General features: G+C 40.8%; 1 protein-coding gene across 1 annotated transcript in view; it reads right to left on the bottom strand.

Annotated features, from left to right (window-relative positions):
* Window positions 1–1998: 1998 nt before the first annotated feature.
* Window positions 1999–21258, bottom strand: part of LOC309537978 (phospholipase A2 inhibitor and Ly6/PLAUR domain-containing protein-like) — a 31715-nt gene continuing 12455 nt past the window's right edge. The window contains exon 4 of the mRNA XM_082233155.1: window positions 1999–2334. Within this exon, the coding sequence (XP_082089281.1) occupies window positions 2162–2334 (173 nt within the window). The 3' untranslated portion in view covers window positions 1999–2161. The remainder of the gene's footprint in view (window positions 2335–21258) is intronic.

Here is a 21258-nt window from a genome sequence, read left to right on the forward strand (position 1 = left end):
AGGAAGAGACCAGTAGCACCTCCTATTGGCCAAGAGGCCACTGAAGAGGCAACCTGATTGTGGGGAAAGGGCAAATCTGGTCTCTTAAGAAGCACAGTGCGGCTGTCATTGCCACTGTGCCAGCAGCAGTGGCAAAGAAATCCTTGGAGGCCAGATCTACTGCCTCTATGGATCCAGCCGACTAAGGCTTTGATGACAAAAAATCAAGATTCAACATAGAGATAGTAGAAGGAAAGAACAAAACATTATCTAAAATATATGATATGCTATTAGAATGGTACACAAAAGATGAGGAGGTGAAAGAAGCAATGATTAAATGGGCAATTGATTTTGGCTATAACATTGATTTTGAAAGGTGGCTGGAATTGTGGAACAGTAATATTAAGTTTACGGCTTGTATGGCATTGAGAGAGAATGTCTGGAAGATGATGTACAGATGGTATCTTACGCAGGCGAAATTGGCCAAAATGTATAGATTAAAGAATAAGACATGCTGGAAATGCGGTGAAGTGGGGGGAGACCTTTACCACATGTGGTGGTTATGCAGTAAGGTGAAGGCCTTTTGGGAATTAATTTATAATGAGCTTAAAAAAATATTAAAATACACCTTTCCCAAGAGACCTGAGGCCTTTCTGCTGGGAATAATGGACAAAGAAATAAAAAGTGAGGATAAAATAATATTCCTCTATGCCACCACAGCCGCAAGAATCCTGCTGGCACAAAATTGGAAATCGGAAACTGTACCTAGCATAAGTGATTGGCAGGTTAAAATGGTAAATTACGCCGAGCTGGATAGACTAACAGGCAGATTACGAGACCAAGATGAACAGAAATTCAAGAAAAATTGGAGTAAATTCTGGAATTATATTGGAACAGACTTATAAGATGATCTGGCGGGGAGAGAAAAACTCTATCGGCGACAATCTTAAGATTAAAAATAAATACGTAACCATGGAATTTATTAGAAACTTACCAAAAGGGTGGAGGGAAGTCAAAGACTCGACAGAGTATAAAACATTTTTTATTTTCTTTATTTCTATGATTTTGTATGCTCAATTCTTGTTTGCATAGAATGGGAAATGGGAATAATAATTTATGTTAATTTGTTTGTTTACATATTTGTTTGTTCTTTATTAAATATGAACGAAAATTTAATTTAAAAAAAAAAGATGGTTGCCTCACCTTGCCTCATTGGGGGGGGGGGAGACAGTCTTGCACCTTCGTATGCCAAACTACTCATTCAGGCCCCAGACTATGTAAGCACATCAGAAATACCAAATGGGGAAAAGCTTTTACAACTCTGTCATAGTTGAAGGCTGCTCTCACCGGATCCCCTATGTCGTTTGCCTATGTAAAGGTAAGGGGCCTGAATATTCACCCAACTACTTACTGGTTTGTTCCATCTATGAGGACTTAAGATAAGCTTTGCTCAAATATTTAAATCTCCCAATTGAGAGATGAACTGGTATTATTTATTAAGGGACAAATTCCCTTAGCCCGCTAAAAAATTGATCTGTTTTTCCTTTACAGTTCCGATTATGAGGAGAAAGGTTTGTAGCGCTCAGCGCTATTTTTCTAGATTTGCAGGTGCCAGAGTTCACCACGAACTTGTTCCTTGTTCTCTTAGAATGACAATGGCACTAACCTGAGAGATGCCTGAGCTGAGCTCCAATGAACTCTGCCTTAAAATATGCCCTAATTTAAATCTTTCAATGGAGAAACCTCTTATCTAAGGAATCAACTGATTCTAATAATAATTTTAGTTGTGCAATGTGTTAATTTTGTTTTTATTCTGTTTTATGTATTGCGTCTTTCGTAATCGGTGTGGCTAAACAATAAATGATAATTGCATTTGTATCTGAAAGAAACAGATCTGAGAACCAGCATTTGATTCTCCATAACCATTTATTTTGCATTGTAATCGTCATAATGAAAACTTAACTGTTTTTTAATGATACACAATAGGATTCTTTGAAGTTAGAATCCCCAGTTCCCGTATTCTGACCTCTTTTTCTCTGCCCCTTGCTTCCCTTTACTTCATCTAAAAGCAAAAAAGAAAGAAACAGAGATCCTGAGTCCTGATTTTCAACACTAGACCTCCAATTCCCCCTCATTGCCATAGATTTTGGAATACACAAGGAGGAGGTCTACACTGTCCCATTCACTCTTCATGTTCAGGCTGGTGTGAGATTTGTGAAGCATTGTAGCAACTTTCTTCGATAACAGAAAGGATAAAGCTCCCAGCTCCGATCACCTTTCTTTGATTTTTCCCGATGGCACAAAAATCTGTTGTTCCACAACCTTGGAAAGTGAAATAGTGGATCTGAAATACACCTGGGGGGGGGTGGAGAGAGAAATGTTGGTGTCTGTGATGGTGAATGATAATTTTAATAAGTTAGTTTTTAAAAGTGTATATTTACGAAATCTGAGAAATATCATAATTTCATCAGAACATACAAAATATACAAAATCATATACATACATCAGAATATACAAAATTTTCAACATTAGAAGTTCAGGTAAAAAAGTTAGATCAGATATAATTTAAAATTGCTATCATACCCAAAGGACTCTCAAGACACAAAGATTTTTAATAAACAGCTTATACTTATAAGATATAATGAAATCAGAGAATTGATAAGATTAACCAAATCAAATTCTTGTGGGCAGGTGAGTAGCAATAAAATGGGTGGAATTCTATCCCCCCACCATCTCCTGGGCATATTAAAAGTCACATGCTATGGCCACACAGCAAGATCTGAGAACAACACTCCCACCTTGGTGTCTGAACCTTGAGTGAACCTGCCATAAGTCAACAGGGTGATCCAGCAGCAAAAAAAGCTGGAGATGCACTTCATTGTCTCTCAGGATGGTTGGGTGCCAACTGAGGCTCCCTCATTGCCCCACTGTGATCTAAGTATCCAGAGAATCCTCCTTTTATTTTACCATATCTATTTTCATGTTAAACACGTCAAACATAAAGCAGGTGAAAACTACGAATCCCAAGAACTAATCAGGTATTCACCTCAGAATTCTTACTCAACCCTTAAAAGAGAAAATAGCAAAGCCAAGGCTGTAAAGGGCAGCAGAAATAAGAGAAGAAAGCATGTAGGGCAGAAGCATCACAAATGGCCTGGAATCTGCCTCTGTCCTCCTGAGGCAAATCAGCCATATGCCCCTCCCCCATGCATTCCAAATTCCCTCTTAATGTAGCATTATTCCTAAAAAATATAGGTTAAGAACGGACCTCCGGAATTAATTAAATTCTTAACCAGAGGTAATAGGATATCCTGTTAATGAAAGACGGGACTCCCAAGTGCCATCTGGTGTCAAATTGTTATAATACACATAAAGCACTTTATCTTTACGGATGTAGCTAAATCATGACATCAACAAAATAATGTATGGTTGTAGAAAGGAACATATCCTCCCTCTCTTCCTCCTTCTGTGTATCCCCTAAATGAATTCTGAGGGTTTTCCCAATTCTGTGGAGCAGATTTTGGGAGGATACAGAGCACATACATGCAGAAGAGAGAGGAAATTCTCTTGCACAACTATAAATCCTTGCACTAATGGTCTGAGTTAACCAGATACTGCTCATTGTCACAGAATTTAAAGAAATGTAATACATTCCTTTTACTTAATAAATATTTGTTTTGAGCAAGACGGACACATCTTGTCCTGGACTGCATCCCAGTGGTGGAGAGATCCGGATTCAACTGGGGTGAAGCAATCAATGCCCTTTTTTACTTTTGTTCAGAAGGGTATTTTATACAGTGGTGCCCCGCAAGATGAATGCCTTGCAAGACGGAAAACTCGCTAGACAAAAGAGTTTTCCGTTTTGGAGGTGCTTCGCAAAACGAATCTCCTATGGGCTTGCTTCGCAAGACGAAAATGTCTTGCGAGTTCCTGCTGGTTTTTTCCCTTCCCCCCTTTTTCTAAGCCGCTAAGCCGCTTATCAGCTGATCCGATAAGCCGCTAAAAGCCGCTAAAAGCCGCTAATAGCGCTAATCCACTAATCCGTCAATGGGCTTGCTTCGCAAGACGAAAAAACCGCTAGACGAAGAGAATCACAGAACGGATTCTTTTCGCCGTGCGAGGCACCACTGTATACACATCTCACTCTGAATCCTCCTTCCAGACAATCAAGTGGCATTATGAGAGTTAAAGGACACAGACCAGGCAGGCAAAACAATATGGAAGGGTGCAGAGTGGGGCCAGTGAGAAATATGATCCCTCTCATTGTTCGTGCAACATGCAAGGGAAAAGGAGGAAGGAAGAGAAGGAGACAAGGAGAGAGTCTGCATGACCAAGAATTACTAGGCCTTTTTTTCTTGTCTGAGTAGCAATGTTACCGGTACTAAGAATTCCTTTAAAAACAACACACTGGGTCTCATTCTCAAGGCAGTTGATGGTCTTCTCACTTTTACACATTATGGATCCTTTGGAAAAGCAGGATGGGCAATGCAAACCATTTTCAGCCTTTATGTTGCGATCAGGAACTGCCAAAATCAAAAGTATAGTGAGCATGTTAATGTCTTCGTCTGTTTTTGTATCTCTGTGTTGTATTAATGGAATCCACCCTAGGGCCTTCCAGTTTTGGTGGGGCAGCTGCAAGTACTCTTGGATAAAATATAATCTAGACACAATCTGGGTTCAGGACTGAGCATGGGACAAAGTCACCATTGTTCTCTGAGATGAATGACCTTTACATAAAGAGGGATGGGGGAGTGTGAACTTCCTTCCCTTCTCAATCTCTCAGAAGGTTTTCCTGCCATTTATTATGGTGTAGGCTGTATGAAAGCATATGCTCTTAGTCCCTTATCTTTGTACAGAGTTTCTGGCTGTCTTCTGCACTTCCGGAATGAACTAACCGTCACTTTCTGTGAATTCCCTGAGACCTGCAGGTACAAAGCAGTATATAATTCAATAAATAATAATAATTAATAATAACTGCCAGCTTAGACAGTGCTTATTTTGTCAATTAAAAGACTGTCCAGAAGCAGTTGAAGGGTCATTTAGGAGGACACATAGATAAGATAGGTGGGTTGTAAGGCCCATATTTGGACCATCTAATTGAATGTTATCTTAAAGGGACCATAACCTGTTTATGAGCTGTTCATGCACCTAGGTATCCAATTATGTTGCTTTAAATATCATTCATGGCTAATTATGCATAGGGAATGTTATAAAGGCATCTTGAAAATTGTTTTCTTGACCCCGATTTTCATTTTCATTTTTTTATTTATCCACTTGGTTAATTAATGTAGGCAAAATTCCTAAACTGACATAACTGACCCTTCTTTAGACACTTCTAAATCCTAGTGAAGGGCCATAAGGCTATTATTTAATAGTATATTATTTTCTTTTTTATATCCAACGCTGCTCTTCTTCCTTCTGCCTGTGGCAGAACAAACCTTCTTTCTTTAACAGACTGAAATATCCTGATCCCCTTGCAGGAATGTGCCAAGGTCATAAAACCTAGCCATAAAAGAATGAACTGTTCTTCTAGCAGAGGGAGGGCTAGGCTGGGGGTAGTCTCTCTTTGATGGATGTTATATTCCTCTATTATCTCTTACACTAAAATCTCTATAGGTTTCATATTCATATATATATATATACACACACACACACACACACACACACACACACACACACACACACATATTATATATGGGAAAACTTTCCTAGGTATATAGCTAATTATATTATCCTTATTTACATAATAATATTAAAAGCAAGAATCTCTTTGGGCTTCCTCTCCCTACAGACCCCCCCCCTTCCCGTAGAAGCATGAGGAATGACTGATTGCTCAGCCAAAAGATAACGGGTTGCTATACCAACTCCAGCAGCCCAGGAGGAGGGAGGAACTAGAATACGTGAAATTAGGAAGTTAGCCCCTTTTATGGAAAAACGAATGTTTTAATTCTATACCATTTCTTGTAAATCACATGTTTTCTGGGAAATCAGATGATAGACCGTCACAGGGGGTATAAAAGGGCTGGCAAGCCCAGAGAGGGGCTCTTCCTTTTGGCAGGGCAGGCAATGAGCATTAGCCTGTCTGTACCTTTTTTTCATGACAAATAAATAACTGATTTTACTACTGTCAAATTGACTCTTTGAAGCGTTTCTGATGCTCAGAGAATTACAAGGAACTAAGGCAGGACCTAACACTAGGAAATCAACATGACTAATGTCAGAAGCAATCTACTTCTGAGGTAACCATTTTGGGGAAGTGGGTCATTAAAATAGCAAATTAGCACAGCAGCACATCAAAGGAATGGAGGCTGCTCCCTGTGTAGTAATAAAACAAGGATTAGGTTTTATTAGAATATGTGGGATGTGACCGTTCTCAGAAAAAGACAAACTGCCAAGGCAAGGATGCTGCTGTGCCTATGAGAGGGAGAGGACATATTCTGGTGGGTGTCTTCATTGTAGGCCTCAGGTTGTATATATTTATGCATAACCATATATAATAAAGACACCACAGTGCATTATGGTCCCACAGGAAACACAGAGCCTGGGTTACAGCATGCCTAGTAAGCATGGAATCTCACATCACTTGGATATAGGAGTGATTTGTAACCATATCTTAACATACAGTAAAAACATGGCTGGGACAAGGGGCACTGGCACTGTGCAGGATCAGATCCTCCCACCTATCAGAAGGATGATCTGATTCTGCATGGTGCTGCTTTCAGGGGCAAAAAGAAGGAGAGGCCTGGTTGGAAAGGCAACCCATCCCTTCTCTGGCAGACGTATCTGCCAAGTAAAAGGTAAAGGGACCCCTGACCATTAGATCCAGTCGCGGACGACTCTGGGGTTGTGGTGCTCATCTCACTTTATTGCCCAAGGGAGCCGGCGTTTGTCTGCAACCAGCCTCTGGGTCATTTGGCAGCATGACTAAGCAACTTTGGTGAACTAGATCAGCGCTCAGAAATGCCGTTTACCTTCCCGTTGGAGCAGTACTTAGTTATCTACTTGCACTTTGTGCTTTTGAACTGCTAGGTTGGCAGGAGCAGGGATCGAGCAACGGAAGCTCACCCCATTGCGGGGATGTGAAAGGCTGAACTTCTGATCGGCAAACCCTAGGCTCTGTGGTTTAACCCACAGCGCCACCCATGACTCTAGCTAGGTCCCTATTTTTCACAGTTTCTCGTCATCACTGCCTCCCCATCCTGCCTGACTCTCCATCCCTTGAGAGCCCCTAATAGTCCTGAGCTGCTCAACCCAACCTGTAGCCACCTGGGGCTGTCTCACTCCATTTGAATGAGGCACAGATTCTCTAAGTACTGCTGATTGACTAAGGATCCAGGCCATGGCTAAATTCAGTGCAAAACCCTAACATGTTAATGATTCTAAATTGATGCAGAAACGTACGGCTGAGAAATGCATTGTTACACATTTTAGTCCTGCAGCAGTGCCTCTTCATCTGAAAGAATTTACCATCCCCTGCAGTGAAGCTGTAATTGCCTGAGGAACAGAATCTGGATGACGAGCATTGATTCACAAGTTGCTCTTGGAATTTCACTATGAAAAAGAATTTGAAAGAATTAACTAGATATGGAGGTTTATTGCTCCTGACACGTTCATTGTAATGGTTCCAATTTTCTGTAATGTCTGAATGAGAACCTTTTCAAACAAATAACATGGAAAGTATTATTTAATTTGGCAACATAAAGTGATGGGTTTTATGAATTAAAATATGTACACACCAATATGTCATAGAAAGAAAAAATATCAAAATGTCTTCCAGCCATAATACTTAAAGCATTCAATAAAAGCTATTAAAAGTAAAGAAACAGATATCAATTAACCAGTGGAAAGATGTATTCTGAATGGCTTGTATGAGCCTGGTGGCATACACATTTTTCTGCAGGCATTTAAAAGATGCTTGCCAAGGATGGGTTGAATAATAGTGAGACAAGAGAAGCAAATATAAGTCAGATGATACTGCCCTGGCCATGGCTAGGTTCCTCTTAGAAGTAATAAGAAATAGTAACCTACATACTCCGGATAAAACAAAGTGACCGCCTTTTAATCTTCATTGTATTTCTCTTTTATCTTGTTTTTGAAAATGTTTTTGTAGGTCTTTTGACTGAAATAAATAATGTTGTTCTTCTTGGCAGTATCAGTTGCATTTTCAGCTGAATTTGGGGGAACCACTTGAAGCAGCCATTGTGCAGAGCTATTTCAATGGCTTTTGTTTGATTTGCTCAATGCAAACAGCTAGAAGTCTGTAAATTTTGATAATCAACCCAATTTGCAATGGAGCATGAATAATTTCGATTGCAACTGTAGTTTGTAAAATATAACCGAAGCTTTCAAAGCTTTAATACGATCATAGACCAGAGTAAAAGGCATTAAATTTGGAATGAATGTAGAACTTCATTTCAGGTCCAATCTGCAGCATGAAGAATCATGGCTTCTTCTATACTTCTGACAATACATGTGCCATACACTGCACTCTCTCTGCTAGTCGATCATAACCGTTTACAGGGTGGGGAAATACTTCTCTGAACTCCTGTTGCCCAACCCAAGATACTTGGCAGAGGTTTAAAGACTGCCTCAAGGCAAATCTAAAAAAATGTAGTATCAGCACTAACAACTGGGAAACACCGGCCTGCGAGCACTCCAGTTGGGAAACAGCCTTTAACCAAAGGTGTCAGAGGCTTTGAAGACACTTGAATTCAGGATGAAAGGGAAAACATGCTAGGAGGAAGGCATGCTTGGAAATCCACACCATGATCAATTCCTGCCTGTGGAAGGATATGTGGATCCAGACTTGGCCTCCACAGGTGCTTACGGACTCATTGTTAAAACCATGTTTATGGAAGACAATCTTACTCAGCTACAAGTGATCGCCAAGGAAGAAGACTTGGCAGGGCACTTCAACTGCACCAACCTCACTGTCCCATTTCCCCTCTCTCTCCAAGTATGTAGCAATGATGCAGGAACAGATGGTCAAGTGAGCACAACCATCCCACCCAGAATAGCCCCACAGTATTTTAGCAGCTGAGGCGAACCACAAAATGGCAACCACACACTCTAGGGAAGAAGGATGGGTGAACATGTACATCAAGCTGGAAATCTGATGCTTGTGATCAGGTGATTTTAGATTCCCCATTTTCAAATGTTAGTGATTCCTTACTGGAGGATTGGGAAGCTGTGATCCACCAGATGTTTCTGGACTTCATCTCCCATCATCTCTGACTGGTGGCCAGGATAGATGAGGCAGATGGGAGTTCTCATTCATCTACAGCTTATGTGACACAGCTTCCTTACCACTAACTTATTAATTTCAAAAACAAAAGACAAAAAACCGGATAAATCTTACCTATATTTGTACGCAGAACACTGGCAACACAGGAATCTTCTTTCCAGTTACAAGGTTTTTTTACATAGTGATCATATGTCAGTCCAGTACTGTTAAACACATGTCTGCAGTACAGAGGTAATGCTGAGGATAGGAACAAAAGATTACTTCATGGATTATTATTATCATTAACATTATTATTATTTGGTTTTGTGGTTTCCTTCATTTGACACAGAGAAGGAGGTGAGAATGAATTAAATATTTTAAATGAAATGGGGTTCAAGTTAATAATATATTTTTAAAAAAATAAATGAGTAAAAGCCATTGGCCAGAACACTGGTTTAATTATTTCCAAGAGGTTTGAAGGTAAACCCTCCCTTTACCACGGCCCATTTTTCCTCCCATCCACTTAAATGCCTTTTTTCTTCTACAGTTTGATTACAATCTTAGATGTGAGCTTAGCTAAAGGATCAATGGCCAGATGATGAGCAAGAGGAAGGCAAATTGTGACAGATCCTTTCCCCCTTACCTGCAGTTCCAGTTTTAAATCTAAATTGGTCTTATCCCATCATTTAGGCATGAAAAAAAGCATTGGGGAAACTGGGAACCCTCTGTAGGAATACTCTGTGCCATCACTTACTAGACCTCTTGGGGAGAAGGTTTTGCATTTCAACCAGTTTTAAGCAGAGTTAAATGAACAGGGTTAGATGCAGTTGAAGAGAGTTGGACTTTAAGGGGGGAGTTAGGACAGTTAAGAGGGGAGAAAGAGGGGACTTCCTGGAAGCACATACTGTTCTGCATGATATGGACAAAGTGGAAATACAAATATTTTGATCCCTGTCTCGTAAGACTGACAAAGCTACCAATTTGAATGGCTACACAAAAGGTTTACACAAATGATGCAGAATTAGGCTACCATTGGCTACTAAACATAGTACCTTCAGTTACTAGCATATTTCAAATATCATTTTAAAACTCTATCCATTTCAGTTGCTCTTGGTTTCTATTTTTTTGATTTATTTGTTTTCTGCACTTGCCCCCAAGCAGCTCAAGGCTGTGTACATGGTTCTCCGCTCCCCATTTTATCCTCACAAGAACCCTGTGAGGTAAGGTAACCTGAGGTATAGTGACTGGTCCAGGATCCCCCAGCGAGCTTTGTGGCTGAGTGGGGATTTGAACCCTGGTCTCCTGGATCCTTGTCTGAACCGCTAATGACTACAACACACTAGCTCTCTTAATTTCAGCTCTCCGGATTCCTCTGTGCTTCTAAATATTATTTCTGTAAAAGTTCCCCATCCTACTGGTTCCTACTTACCTGGAGAAAGCAGGGCCAAGAGGAGGCATGTGCTCAGGAGTGCCTTCATCATTCTAGAAAGAGAACTGATGCCCGTAGAGTCTTACTTGGAGGGATTTATAGGCTACGTGTTTCTGCTGCAGGCAACACTTGGGGACAAATGTTCAGTGAGTTCTGGGAAGAGGAGGGTTTTTCCCCCCTTTGGCATAAAGACATAGAGAAAATGATGAAATTCAAAGCTCACTGTTGGACTTAGAAGGTTTTAATAATGTTTTTGGATGGCATGCATACCTTTGGTACGACAAGGTTAAAGCTCATAAGGCATTTAAAAATCACATTGTCAGGAAAGCACTGTTTAATGTCTGGACACGATATAAAGACTTACTTGAAAATAAAACCCCGAGGTGGTTGTCACCGATGGAGGCAAAAGCTCAAAAAAAACCCCCAAAATGGAGGCCAGGTGGCCAAAATATTGGGAGATTTTGGAGCAAGAAGGAGACAAATTGAAATTGCAGAGTTTTGAGAAACTTAAAGACAGAGTGCGAGCTTGGCTTCATTATTATCAAATAAGAGAGGTTTACAATTTGGATAAAAAAATTGGCTTCCAGGTGGAAAAATAAAAGTTGGAAACAGAACTGTTAGATCCCAAAACTAATTCAAGAATGTATAACTTGCTGTTAAAATGGAATACTCAAGATGAGACGGTTAAATCTGTTATGATTAAATGGGCACAGGATGTTGGACATAATATCATGTTTGCTGACTGGGAACAGTTATGGACCACAGGTATGAAATTTACGGCATGTAATGCCTTAAGAGAGAATATTATGAAAATGGTATACAGGTGGTACATGACACCAGTCAAGCTTGCAAAAATCTATCATTTGCCCGATAATAAATGCTGGAAATGTAAAGAAACTGAAGGTACATTCTTTCACCTTTGGTGGACGTGCCCAAAGATTAAGGCCTTCTGGGAAATGATATATAATGAATTGAAAAAGGTATTTAAATATACCTTCCTGAAGAAACCAGAGGCCTTTCTCCTGGGCATTGTCGGCCAATTGGGGCCAAAGAAGGACAGAACTTTTTTTATGTATGCAACAACAGCAGCAAGAATACTCATTGCAAAGTATTGGAAGACACAAGATTTACCCACTCTGGAAGAATGGCAGATGAAGGTGATGGACTATATGGAATTGGCAGAAATGACTGGCAGAATCCGTGACCAGGGAGAAGAGTCGGTGGAAGAAGATTGGGAGAAATTTAAAGACTACTTGCAGAAATACTGTAAAATTAAGGAAGGTTAAAATCATGTTGGATGGAAAATAAGTAGTATTGGTAAAAAGTTTTTTAAGAGTATGCAAGTATGGATTGTTAACACTTAGAAGTATATACTTACAATAGGTGATGACACAGAGTTACGAAAAATGACAGAGGGTAAGGATTTGCTGAAAGGATTCTTTAAATGGGAATACAAAAGGGGAGGTGTGAGGGGGTCAAAGAATCAAGGTAATGAGGTAAAGGATGATTGAAGGATGGAATTAATTTTAAACTTTTTATGCTTGTTTTTTCTTTCTTTTTATGTATCTAATCATTGTTTTTTCTCTTGTCTATATAATTTTTTCTCTATGTGTGTTTTCTCTTTTTTATTTTTTTCTATTTTTTAAAAAATTTTTATTTGTGTGAACTGTATTGTATAATTCTATGTTTATTTCTAAAATGTTAATAAATATTATTATAAAAAAATAAAAATAAAATGTTGACTTCATATTGCAGCACACATGGCTGCAATGGAGGTTTCAACCAGTAAAACTGATCCACACAGAAAAAAGGAGGGTGACTCAGTGGCAGTGAAGCAATCACTTCAGGTGCAGGGAAGTAAGGCTGAGGTAGAAAGCAGAGTGATACCTCTTCATACGAACACTTCTGGCTACGAATGCTTCGGGTTACGAAGTCCGCTAACCTGGAAGTAGCTGCTCCTAGTTGCAAACTTTGCCCCAGGATGCGAATGGAAATCGCGCGCAGCAGGAGGCCCCATTAGTGAAAGCACGCCTCAGAATAAGGAAGGTTTCAGCTTAAGAATGGACCCCCAGGACGAATTAAGTTCTTAACCAGAGGTACCACTGTAAGGTAATGTTACTGCAGGACCACAAACAGCTCCAAATGAGCAACTTGTTCCAAGAAGGCTGCAAAGTCAATTGAGGCCATGTGACTATGCTCATCTTTAAAAGTAGAAAAAATAATTCCGAGCCAATGCCTCTGTTTTTGCCTTTTCTTCCTGAGTTGGAAGGAGCAATATACTTTTTCTCTTCTTCCAGGCCACTAATCAAAGTGCAATGAAAGCCTCAAGGTACTGCTCAGGTGACTGCTCAGCTGGCAAAGCTAGACATAGCTCAGGGCTGTTGAAAGGTGCCAGGGACACACTGAATAGAATACAATGACACCAAGATCATTACTGAGAGCTGATTAAATCATTTTACTGAACTTTGCCTTGTTCTAATTGTGTCAGATTGTTGTGAAAGGCAGAGGATACTTTGAGCCAGCTGATTTGTTTAGTGATGACTATCCTTAGCCATATTGTCTTGGACTGAATCCACCTAGTTGTTTATCCCTGCTTCAAATCCCACCCTCCATTTTCAGAAGACACAAAGAACCCTGCAGTCTAGCAGCATCCTTCTTGGAGTGGCTGATCAGATGTCCATTCGTACAGGACTATCACAACAGGAGGGCAGTCGCCCACTCCCCCTGTTCTCCCCCAGCAACTAGAAATGGTATATCCATCAAATTAATTGCCACTGATAGCCTCTTCCACAAATGTGACTAGTCCAGTGTTTGGTCTATCCAACTGTGGCTTTCACGGCTGATATGGGTTTTCTATAGCTCAGCCAGTAGAGCATGAAACTCAATCTCATGGTCGAGTCCCATGGGGGGAATTACAGTGGTTGGACTCTACAATTCTATGATTAAACTGAAGAATTTTCTGATGCAGATTATGCTTCGCTTCTTTTCTTTTTTAAAAAATAATTTTATTACATTTTCAGTTTTTTGTAATCACAATATCCATACATTAATCAATAAGCTGAAACATTGCTCTACCCGAGCATCGACCTCCTCCGGCCCCTTCTTCTGACTGCCATACATATTTACTTTATTCTTAGCATTTCTATTTTTTTTTTTATAATATTTTTTATTAGTTTTACAAAAGTTTTTATAACAGACAAACACAAAAAAGAAAACAAACAAACAGACAAGTATAATTTCATAATGTCATTTCATAAACTTCTTTCCTCGGACTTCCCCATACCTCCCCTTTCTGCATCCTCATGTCCAAATTTTATAGCAACTTATAAATGTTTTTTCCAACTCTAATTCGTCATAGTCCTTTCTTATTCTAATCTTATATTACTGCAACCCTTTCTCTCTATAGAATCTCGACATTCTAAACTTCATCAAGTTTATAATAGTCCTTAAGATAAATCTTGAATTTCTTCCAATCTTCTTCCGCAGTCTCCTTTCCCTGGTCTCGAATTCTGCTCGTCATTTCCGCCAATGTCATATAGTCAATCACTTTCATCTGCCATTCTTCCACGGTGGGTAGATCTTGTGTCTTCCAATACTTTGCGATCAGTATTCTTGCTGCTGTTGTTGCGTACATAAAGAAAATTCTGTCCTTTTTTTGCACCAATTGGCCGACAATGCCCAAGAGAAAGGCCTCTGGTTTCTTAAGAAAGGTATATTTAAATACCTTTTTCATTTCATTATATATCATCTCCCAGAAGACCTTAATCTTCGGGCATGTCCACCAAAGATGATAAAAAGTACCTTCAGTTTCCTTACATTTCCAGCATTTATTGTCAGGCAAATGGTAAATTTTTGCTAGCTTAACTGGGGTCATGTACCACCTGTATACCATTTTCATCACATTTTCCTTTAAGGCACTACATGCCGTAAATTTAATTCCGGTGTTCCACAACCTTTCCCAGTCAGCAGACATAATATTGTGGCCAATGTCCTGTGCCCACTTAATCATAACTGATTTAACTATTTCATCTTGTGTGTTCCATTTTAACAGCAAGTTATACATTCTTGACAAATTCTTAGTATTGGGTTCTAGCAGTTCTGTCTCGAGTTTTGATTTTTCCACCTGGAAGCCAATTTTCCTGTCTTGTTTAATATTCTTAGCATTTCTATAACCACTTTTTTTTTACCTTCTCTCTTATTTTTCTATTTCCCCTTATTAAATGTACATTGGTTCTTTCATATACAATATAAATTTGCTCCAGTCCTTTTGAAACAGTTCGTCACGCTGATTCCGGATCTTCCTCATCAGCTTTGCTAACTCAACGTATTCCACTATCTTACTCCACCATTCTTCCAATGTTGGAATCTCCTGTGATTTTCGTTTCTGAGCCAGGAGTATCCTTGTGGCCATTGTGGCATACATAAATGCATTCACATCTTTTAAAAAAAAATTCATCTCCCATTAGACCTAACAAAAATCAATTTATAAGATTATGCTTCGCTTCAGCAGAATTTCTGATGTCCAGGAGAAGGTAATCTAATGTTTTTTAATTATTTTGCTTGTGTTTAGTAAGTTAAAGAAGAAAGAAAAGTATTCTATTTAACGATTAACCCCATAATATCACAAATATTTTAGCTGAGATAGTTCAAAGGAGGGATGAAGCATAATTAGTGCAGTTCAGATGCTATGTGCTGTATAATATGTTATGCAGTTCATAGTTCAATCATGGAACTCACTTCCATAGGAGGCAGTGATGGCCACCAGCTTAGATTACTTGAAAAGAGGATTAGACAAACTCTAGCAGGGCAAAATAACCCACAATGTCTATGTTCCACCTCCACATTCAAAGGAAGCTTCCTTCCTTGAAAGCAAAAGATATTTCTCAGTTTTCCACCCCATCCCACACCCATCCCAGGTGTGGCTGTCAAAACCTGATTTGCCACAGAAGGGCAGGTGCAGGAAACTGAACCCAAAGAGTGGGCCCGTTTGAAGTTGTGGACCAGATCAACTCTCTGACTTTCTGGCTCCAATTGCCTGTGTCTATGAAGATTCACCCCATCTTGCACAGATCAGTCTTGTCACCCGTCATGCCTGCACACCCTTACCAGGCACCTAGACATGGTAGAAGGAGAGGAAGAGTACGAAGTAGAACAAATTCTAGACTCCAGGATGCAAAGAAAGAAGTTGCAATACCTGATTGTGTGGGAGGGGTATTGACCGGAAGAAAGATCATGGGAGTATGCAAAGCATGTCCATTCACCATACTTACAAAGGGCATTGCATACATGCCACCCCAACTGACCAAAACTACTGGGATGGGTGGAGGAGGGCTCTGGAGAGGGGAGTGATGTCAGGGACTGGGCGGAGGAGGAATGGTGGAGACCGCCTCCCCAACCTGACCCTTCCAGAGAAGAAGACAGTTCAGAATTACAACAGAGGTTTGAGGGAGATCACAATTCAGAGGAAGATGAGGGGAGAAGTTGGGAAATAATGGGAGAGTAGGAGGAGCCAGATCCAGAGCAGCTGGCTGACACATTATCACTAGAAAGCATTTCAGATCCACCATCTCCCTGAACCCTGCGAGTAAGGAGCTCAAAGACAAATGGCCCTAAGAGGCAACCATGGAGGGGGTGGTGCTGTTGACGAATGAGGAAGTGGGAAAGAAGGGGAGTGGAGATTTACTCAGGACTACGGCATTTCTCCAAGAGGCTGCATTCCCAAGCATCTCCCTGTAAACATTGAATAAAAAGCAGATGGGAAGGAATTTTTCTTGTGTTATCCGTTCCTGGCAACCTGCCATGGTTGTTGGTTCCTCTGCCACCTGACAGCTGTTAAAATATACTAGTTTAGACTTGTTTTTTCCTGTGTACATATTTTCCCAAATGTTCCCAAATTCCTAACTGACCTTCTTCTACCATCCTTTATTCCTATTTCGTAACAGGGTGCTTACTACACTGTTGTTTTATTTGTCTTAAATAAATATGTAATTCTGTGTTTTTTGATGCAAACCAGTGCATCAGATCTTTTTGAGTATCCTGTGCTATATATTTTGGTGATTTAGCTCCTACTTTCTGGAATCACTCAAATGTCCTTTGTACCCACAGGTGTTCCCTGGACCTGAAGGGAAGAATTGTTAGCAAGAGTGTTGACATACTAATATTCTGGGAGTTTGGCCATGTGTTTAAGAGCCAACAAGAGAACAAGCTCTTAAACAAAGGGTCCATTTCATAAGCTACAGGAATGCAAGAGTTGTAGATAACATCTTTTATTGTAACCTATTTTCAGTGATCTGACTTCTGAACGGCTTTCATCTGCATTTTAAACATGCACACACATTCCTGCCTTCCCAATCTTTCACTTTTGCCCTTCCTTCCTTCCTTCTTTCCTTCCTTCCTTCCTTCCTTTACTTTTCCTCATATTTACCCCTTTCTTTTCTCCTCCCTTTCCTGCTTTTATTGTGTTCTCTTTTTTATACACCCTAATATCATCATCATCATAACCATCATTATTGCTATTAATATTATTTAAATATACCTCTTTCTATACATTTCCTTTGAATCGGTGTGTCTTTGTTGTTGTTGTTGTTTAGTCGTTTAGTCGTGTCCGACTCTTCGTGACCCCATGGACCAGAGCACGCCAGGCACTTCTGTCCTCCACTGCCTCCCGCAGTTTGATCAAACTCATGCTAGTAGCTTCAAGAACACCATCCAACCATCTCATTCTCTGTCGTCCCCTTCTCCTTGTGCCCTCAATCTTTCCCAACATCAGGGTCTTTTCCAGGGAGTCTTCTCTTCTCATGAGGTGGCCAAAGTATTGGAGCCTCAGCTTCACGATCTGTCCTTCCAGTGAGCACTCAGGGCTGATTTCCTTCAGAATGGAGAGGTTTGATCTTCTTGCAGTCCATGGGACTCTCAAGAGTCTCCTCCAGCACCATAATTCAAAAGCATCAATTCTTCGGCGATCAGCCATCTTTATGGTCCAGCTCTCACTTCCATACATCACTACTGGGAAAACCATGGCTTTTACTATACGGACCTTTGTTGGCAAGGTGATGTCTCTGCTTTTTAAGATGTTGTCTAGGTTTGCCATCGCCTTTCTCCCAAGGAGCAGGCGTCTTTTAATTTAATGACTGCTGTCACCATCTGCACTGATCATGGAGCCCAAGAAAGTAAAATCTCTCACTGCCTCCATTTCTTCCCCATCTATTTGCCAGGAGGTGATGGGCCCAGTGGCCATGATCTTCGTTTTTTTGATGTTGAGCTTCAGACCATATTTTGCGCTCTCCTCTTTCACCCTCATTAAAAGGTTCTTTAATTCCTCTTCACTTTCTGCCATCAAGGTTGTGTCATCTGCATATCTGAGGTTGTTGATATTTCTTCCGGCAATCTTAATTCCAGCTTGGGATTCATCCAGCCCAGCCTTTCGCATGATGAATTCTGCATATAAGTTAAATAAGCAGGGAGACAATATACAGCCTTGCCGTACTCCTTTCCCAATTTGGAACCAATCAGTTGTTCCATATCCAGTTCATGTCCCACATAGAGATTTCCCAGGAGACAGATGAGGTGATCAGGCACTCCCATTTCTTTAAGAACTTGCCATAGTTTGCTGTGGTCAACACAATCAAAGGCTTTTGCATAATCAATGAAGCAGAAGTAGATGTCTTTCTGGAACTCTCTAGCTTTCTCCATAATCCAGCGCATGTTTGCAATTTGGTCTCTGGTTCCTCTGCCTCTTCTAAATCCAGCTTGCACTTCTGGGAGTTCTCGGTCCACATACTGCTTGAGCCTTCCTTGTAGAATTTTAAGAATAACCTTGCTAGCATGTGAAATGAGTGAAATTGTGCGGTAGTTGGAGCATTCTTTGGCACTGCCTTTCTTTGGGATTGGGATGTAGACTGATCTTCTCCAATCCTCTGGCCACTGCTGAGTTTTCCAAACTTGCTGGCATATTGAGTGTAGCACCTTAACAGCATCACCTTTTAAAATTTTAAACAGTTCAGCTGGAATACCATCACTTCCACTGGCCTTGTTATTTGCAGTGCTTTCTAAGGCCCATTTGACTTCACTCTCCAGGATGTCTGGCTCAAGGTCAGCAACCACACTACCTGGGGTGTACGAGACATCCATATCTTTCTGGTATAATTCCTCTGTGTATTCTTGCCACCTCTTCTTGATGTTTTCTGCTTCAGTTAGATCTTTACCACTTTTGTCCTTTATTATGGTAATCTTTGTACGAAATGTTCCTTTCATATTTCCGATTTTCTTGAACAGATCTCTGGTTCTTCCTATTCTGTTGCTTTCCTCTATTTCTTTGCATTGCTCGTTTAAGAAGGCCTTCTTGTCTCTCCTTGCTATTCTTTGGAAATCTGCATTCAATTTCCTGTATCTTTCACTATCTCCCTCGCATTTTGCTTGCCTTCTCTCCCCCGCTATTTGTAAGGCCTCGTTGGACAGCCACTTTGCTTTCTTGCATTTCTTTTTCATTGGGATGGTTTTAGTTGCTGCCTCCTGTATAATGTTGCGAGCCTCCACCCATAGTTCTTCAGGCACTCTGTCCAGCAAATCTAAATCCTTAAACCTGTTCCTCACTTCCACTGTGTATTCATAAGGGATTTGGTTTAGATTGTATCTTACCTGTCCAGTGGTTTTTCCTACTTTCTTCAGTTTAAGCTTGAATTTTGCTATAAGGAGCTGATGATCTGAGCCACAGTCAGCTCCAGGTCTTGTTTTTGCTGACTGTATAGAGCTTCTCCATCTTTGGCTGCAGAGAATATAATCAATCTGATTTCGATGTTGCCCATCTGGGGATGTCCATGTGTAGAGTCGTCTCTTGTGTTGTTGGAAAAGTGTGTTTGTGATGACCAGCTTGTTCTCTTGACAGAACTCTATTAGCCTTTGCCCTGCTTCGTTTTGATCTCCAAGGCCAAACTTGCCAGTTGTTCCTTTTATCTCTTGATTCCCTACTTTAGCATTCCAATCCCCTATAATGAGCAGAACATCCTTCTTTGGTGTCACTTCTATAAGGTCTTGTAAGTCTTCATAGAATTGGTCAATTTCAGTTTCTTCAGCACCAGTAGTTGGTGCATAAACTTGGATTACTGTGATGTTAAAAGGTCTGCCTTGGATTCGTATCGAGATCATTCTATCATTTTTGAGTCTGCATCCCAGTACAGCTTTCGCCACTCTTTTGTTGACTATGAGGGCCACTCCATTTCTCTTATGGGTTTCTTGCCCACAGTAGTAGATATGATAGTCATCCGAACTGAATTCGCCCATTCCCGTCCATTTTAGCTCACTGATGCCCAGGATGTCAATATTTATTCTTGCCATCTCATTTTTGACCACATCCAACTTACCCAGCTTCATGGTTCTTACATTCCAGGTTCCTATGCAATATTTTTCTTTACAGCATTGGACTTTCCTTTCGCTTCCATGCATATCCACAACTGAGCGTCCTTTCGGCTTTGGCCCAGCCGCTTCATCAGCTCTGGATCTACTTGTACTTGTCCTCCGCTCTTCCCCAGTAGCATGTTGGACACCTTCCGACCTGAGGGGCTCATCTTCCAGCGTCATAACTTTTATATGCCTGTTGTCTTTGTCCATGGAGTTTTCTTGGCAGGGATACTGGAGTGGCTTGCCGGTTCCTACTCCAGGTGGATCACGTTTGGTCAAAACTCTCCACTATGACCTGTTCATCTTGGGTGCCCTGCTCGGCATAGTTCATAGCTTCTCTGAGTTCTTCAAGCCCCTTCGCCACGGCAAGGCAGTGATCCATGAAGGGGGGTGTGTCTTTAGTATTTGCTTATACTAACAGAATTTCGAAGGGATGGAGAAAGGAGAAGAGAAGATTCCCTGGAAAAGACCCTGATCTTGGGAAAGATTGAAGGCACAAGGAGAATGGGATGACAGAGGACGAGATGGCTGGACAGTGTTCTTGAAGCTCCTAACATGAGTTAGTAGACCAAACTGAGGGAGGCAGAGGAAGACAGAAGTGCCTGGCATGCTCTGGTCCATGGGGTCATGAAGAGTTGGACACGACTAAACAACGGAATATGCATGTAATCACATCTAACAAAATGTGGCATTTTACCTCTTGTTTATTTTCAATGTTTCATTATTTAGGAAACCACTAAAGCAGAGTTGGGGTGTGTGTGGAGATGACAAGGCATTGGTACTGTATGTATCAAAAATACATGGTGATGAGTATTGGTCTGTGCTTTAAAAATAAAATAAAAGGCTTAATTGTGCTGTCAAATGGTGGGGGGGAGATCTCAAGCTAGTGCCAGTATCCAGGTAGAGAGGTGGCAAAGTGGGCATCTCCCAGGGTGAGAGGCAGGATGAGAAAAGAAATGTTCCAAGGTGAAAATGGGGAGGGCTTGTCGTTGGGAGCCAGGGAGGGTGCTTGTGACTTGTCAATGCTATGACTTTTTGCAAAGCATTTTGAGGTTGAATCTCAAGGGGTGTCCAGAGCACTGTCTAGCCCTGTTGTGTTGGATGAGTATCAGTTGGTAAGATTCAAGGACATTGCCCCTTGCCCCTCTTGTCTGAGGAAAAGAAGCAGGGAGGGGACAGCTGACTGGGTCAGGGAGATGATTAATGTCTCCTTGCAATACAGGGGGGTAAC

Source organism: Podarcis vaucheri (genome assembly GCF_965113315.1).
Source record: "Podarcis vaucheri genome assembly, chromosome: 7".
Taxonomy (NCBI): Eukaryota; Metazoa; Chordata; class Lepidosauria; order Squamata; family Lacertidae; genus Podarcis; species Podarcis vaucheri.